The 5296-nt window shown below is 36.6% G+C and overlaps 1 protein-coding gene across 1 annotated transcript in view; it reads left to right on the top strand.

Annotated features, from left to right (window-relative positions):
• LOC110460494 (probable palmitoyltransferase ZDHHC16) overlaps positions 1-5296 on the top strand; it is a 14800-nt gene that overhangs the window by 3264 nt on the left and 6240 nt on the right. Inside the window, exons 3-5 of the mRNA XM_021513439.1 lie at positions 691-882; positions 1836-1947; positions 2426-2565. Coding sequence (XP_021369114.1) covers positions 691-882; positions 1836-1947; positions 2426-2565 — 444 coding nt within the window. The remainder of the gene's footprint in view (positions 1-690; positions 883-1835; positions 1948-2425; positions 2566-5296) is intronic.

Below are 5296 nucleotides of genomic sequence, written 5' to 3'. Positions count from 1 at the left end.
TGAATAACCATGGGTCCCAGGATGTTTATATTTTGCAAGTTGCATCCTAAGATGAAAGGCTATACAATGTGTTCAACATAATGACTTTGTTCGACTTTCAATCACAGGGGTGAAATGTTCCAAAAAAAATGAACAGGGTCTTTTGGACGAATTTTAATCATAAATACTGATATTTTGCCTGTAGTTTTATTTTAGATCACTTTTAAGGTTACAAGTGTGAGTTTTATACCAGGTGAGCGATGCAGGCCCATTGGGCCTCTTGTTCTTTTCATAGTTTGGAGACCACAGGTTTGAATCTGGGTCTGCATCATATTCCTCCACTCCTGTCACTAAAGGTTTACATCTTGATAGTTGGTTTCAGTGATCTGAAAATCACCTAATCATAGCAAAGATGTCTGACAGTCAACAGCACAGTATCTGTTACTTCCTTTCTTGGCACTAAGTATTGATACTATAAACAGAGCATCCATCCACCAGAATGGAACATGTATATGTTGGCCCCTTGAATTTGTAATGGTTGAATCATACATCTTTCCTATAACTTAGTAACTGGGATCCAAATAAATTGATTTATTGACACAGTTAGCAGACATAAAACTAGTAATAGTATGGAGATGGTATAATATGTGATGATCCTTCCATGAAGTAAATATGATTTACGAGTTAATAAATACATGTGTTGTTTAACAGGCATGCATGGTGTTAGTGGTGGGCCTTATGGCTGTGGTGAACCTGATATATGTGGTGTATGTACTTCCTCACCTGTACAACACTAGTAAGCCTTCAGCAGTCATCATTTTCTTCCTGGGATCCTGGCTCCTGATCAACACTTCATACAACTATATCATGGCAGTCGTCACCGGCCCAGGCTATCCTCCTCAGGTATGTAGAGTAACAAAAGATCTGGGGAGACCCTTCCCAAAGCCAGGTACAAGTATGTACAGTTCAAAAGGTCTTGGAGAAGCTCCTTATATAATAATGCCACAGGAATTTACAGTAAAACACAGTGGAGAGATCTCTGTGAAGTTACTTTGCATTAATAATAATAATTTGAGGTTCTTATATACTAGTACCGCTTTATCACAACCTAGTTCGTAGGTCGTCTCAAAGAGGTTCACAAATTATTATCCGTGGTTATAGGGCCTTTGCACCCAGCCAATATGTTTCTCAACTCCCTGGGGAGCATACAGCCGGTGCTGCCATTTCGTCACTCACAGCTAGCATTCTACAATTCTAACCCTGCCCAACCACAAACTCGTTTACAGCTGAGTAGACTGGAACAAGCGGAGTAAAGTATCTTGTTCAAAGATAAAACATGTACAGTGCCGTGCCGTGACTCGAAGCCGCAATCCTTTGGTCACGAGCCCCGTGTCCTAACACTAGACTACCTTGCATTAAAAAAAAAAAAAAAAAAATGTTGTCTAACTAGTTACTAATTTTGAAGTCACAGTCCTTATACACTATAACTAATCCATGAAAGTAAATTAGATGAAAAAGTATGGTAACTTCTGGATGTATGAAGATAAAATAATTATATTCAATGTTTTTTTGAGGAACTAAACAACAGATTTCCAAAGCTGTACAAACAGAAATCTTACAGTTTACATAAATCAAATTATGTCTGATTTTAAGCTTTTATATCATTGATTTTTAAACATATTTAATGAAGGATCATTTCACAAAATCAGCTTTATTAGCTATAGGAGAGTCACTCAAGCAAAGTTAGTCTCCAACTGACAATGCATTGCTCTCTAGCTTTAATAGCCTATATGTACATGTATGTGTGGTGAAAAACATCTCTCTTTTAATTTTACATTCCACTCATTTTCTTTCAGGCTGTTGAGAATCCAGTATCCGTATGTCGTAAATGTTTCTCCAAGAAACCAGCTCGAACACATCACTGTAAGACATGTGGAAAGTGTGTTTTGAAGATGGACCATCATTGTCGTATCCTTATGAATACTAAGTCGGGCACTTATTCTGAAAACCATCTCAGTTACCAATTCCTGCTTCCACCCTTTAATCCGTTTCAGTGTTGAGAGATAACATGAAGTATTAACTTGTATTTTTTTTTTTTTTGTCTTTCACTCTGCTTCATGTTCACCACATTATCATGTAATCCTATTAGAGATCTATCTGGGAATATATATGTACTTTTATGAAACAAAGCATAGGTTGAAAACAGAGTTATTATCTCCTTACATGTTCCACGTGTACTATTTTAGCTGATTTGAACTGTGTCAATGACCATGAAGATGACTTGTGTGTAATTAAATCAATGATCAATGTTTTATGGTTCCGGGTTCAGATCTTGTTCTTTTCCTGCCCATGTCATATTTTGGCACTGTGACCAGGATAATAACCTATCGTCCTCTAGGCATAAACTCAATGAAGCTTCAATTCTCATTTCCTTATCGTTATCCAGCTTGGCTTAATACCTGTGTGGGATTTTACAATCAGCGATATTTCTTTTTGTTTTGTTTTTTCACCTATGGAGGTGCCTTACTTGTGACCGTTTCTACCAACGATTTGTTTGTGGAGAACTTTTATGGAGATACCTTAAAGGTAAGTGGTTATAAGATCTACACATTACAGAATATTGTTTATAAATAGAAACAGATGAGTGATATATGGTTTGAATATTTTACTTGTCCCTGTGAAGAGTCAAACTTATACAGATGTCACAAGTGTACCGTACAGTAATTACTTCGTCTGTTAAACGATACGTCTGCCAGATGTCTGCAGATTCTTTTCCAGATAACAACTGGATTCCAATTCTCTGATTGCTTTCAAACTTCATACTGTATGTGTATTAGTCATTATTGAAACAGACTTGTATAGCTTTTGTGAGATAAGGAGTAGAAGTAAAGGTCACTGTTTACTAAAAATAGGAAAACAATTAAAGAAATAGCTCATGTTCTGACTGTTGATTATGATTGAAGGACCTAGCAAGGTGGGGTTTAGTTATAGACTCAGACTGAGTTTGATGATGGGCAGATTCCATGCACTTTCAAGAAAACTGCTGCATTAAAATTATGATTTATGGATGGTTTGTGAACGACACTGCACTCTGCAGGACATGTGCTTGTCACCTGTCAGTTTTCAAGTTTTAGTGTATCCACCTCACCAATCTTTTCCTGAAAGAATTATATCCCAGACTGTCTGTAAACAAAGTCTTAAAATGATTTCATACTAAAATCAATATATTTCATGGAAGTTAATGTCCAGTAAAAGTAAGTGTCAACTGATGTTTTAAGTCACATGTCATCATAACATCCATTTTAGATAAAATGTTCACATTTTGTTTGCTATCTTATAGTTTAAATGTCTATCACTATGTCCCTACGCAGATTGTTATAAAATAAACAGATCTAGAGTGACTGTGATATCTATCTTTTCGTTTCTGAAAAATGAAATTGTGTCTAGAACTATTTGTTGAAGACTGCTTCGTAGCATGACATGTCATATTTATGGTATGTCATATATTTTTGTAAATTGTGTACTTTTTAAAGCAAGAGACCTGCAAAGCCTGTGTACATTGCTCACCAGGATATTTCGGAGATCTTGGCAAAAACTTTTCATTAAATGTGTTCCCAAAGCTCTCCTTCTAAGCATCCAGTACAAGGCAGCTAGCACCATACTTTTATGTAAGACATTGTATTTGATTCTCTTGTCTCAAGGGTTGCTTCAAAATCAATTTAGATGATGTTTGTAATGATCCCTGGATGGACCCCAGGGTCAGGTAAAGAATGGGGATCTCAACCCTTTCCATAATATGATCAAGGGACTAAGTCACCAGGGGCAGGGTTACAACCCTGGGCAAATCCTAAAGGCATACTGGTAATTGTGTTTGTCACTTTACGTCCAGCAATTCTATGCATGGTTATGGATCTTGATGTTTCTATGATATGACCAGGGGACTTAGTTCTGAACCCCAGGACCAATCTTGGAAGCATTTGTGTCCATGTATTTGCTCTTGATGCCATTTTTAATTCATCACCCAGTTTTAGCTCCATCCTTCAGCTGCCCTTAATTTTAGCTTCTCTATTTGTACAAGTTTGAGTAATTACCATCTGAGGATGCTTAAGATCAAATAAGGTTGATATTCTTCACTTTTCCAAGAGAGAAGTCACATAAAGCAATGTTGTCAAATTGTACATTTTTTGTTCTGCTTCTCCGTGTGATCAATTTAAGGATCACCTCCTGAGGATGTTCCAAACAAAACTTTGTCGATATCCATCTGATAGTGATTGACTGATTGATTGATAGGTTTTACGTCCGCTTCACTACTGGGTAGTTCCAGAGGAGTGGTCACTTATGTTTTGAAAAGAAACCTGGCCAAGTTACTCCTTTCTAGTCTCAACTCTGAGTCCCTCTGTTCAAACAGTTTTGAAATCTCACCACCAAAGGATATCTTCAGTCATATTTGGTTAAATATCAGTAATGAAGAACAACAGACAAAGGATGCCACTGTACATCATGAGCTCAACTTGGTTCACTGGACCAGTTGAAGTATAAGTCAATCTGAATTTGTGCAGCAATCGCTGTTAAAATATTATTCCAGAGCCAAGTTGTTCACTTCCAAGGTTTACTTATTATCTTTTTTACAATTTGTAAGTTAACTAATGAGAGGTAGATAAACATGATATAACCAGACATCGCTGTCACTTCACAGTTTACTTAGTATCTTTTTACAATTTGTGAGTTAACTAATGAGAGGTAGATAAACATGATAAATATAACCAGCCATCGCAAGTTTGTTCTTCCTTTTTCCCCGAAAGTGTTCATGTTACATCTTGAAAACAAACAAAAATGTCTCTCTTGGAAATATATGTACATGATTCTTGTTTAATTTCCAATCAATGAAATAGTTGTAGTAAACCATGACATCACAAGGGAATTAGATGCTGGCAAAAAGCATTGTGTGAGGCGTTATAATTAAAAGGATGGCCAATGAAATCATGTCCAGGTTGTTTGAAATGAAAATGTTTATCAACATCTTGTCTGTTTATTCATCGCTTTAGGAGTGCAGAAACATATTGTGGCCTTTGGAGAAATAGAGTTTAAAAATAACACTTACTGACAGAATTAAAACACAGAAATATTTGTAAATTTTTAGGTCACTTGAGACTTTGTCTCAGGTGCTCCAAAGGCCACAATTGCGATCGCCTTTTGTCCGTCGTCGTCCGTCGTGCGTCCGTAAACAATTTACATTTTCGACTTCTTCTCCAAAACCCCTGAACCAATTTCAATGAAATTTTGCAGGGACCTTCCATGGACAAAGGTCAACAAAAAT

Source organism: Mizuhopecten yessoensis, unplaced genomic scaffold, assembly GCF_002113885.1.
Source record: "Mizuhopecten yessoensis strain PY_sf001 unplaced genomic scaffold, ASM211388v2 scaffold10409, whole genome shotgun sequence".
NCBI lineage: Eukaryota > Metazoa > Mollusca > Bivalvia > Pectinida > Pectinidae > Mizuhopecten > Mizuhopecten yessoensis.
The sequence above is the reverse complement of the archived record's forward strand: the minus strand, read 5'-3'. Positions and strand labels throughout refer to the sequence as shown.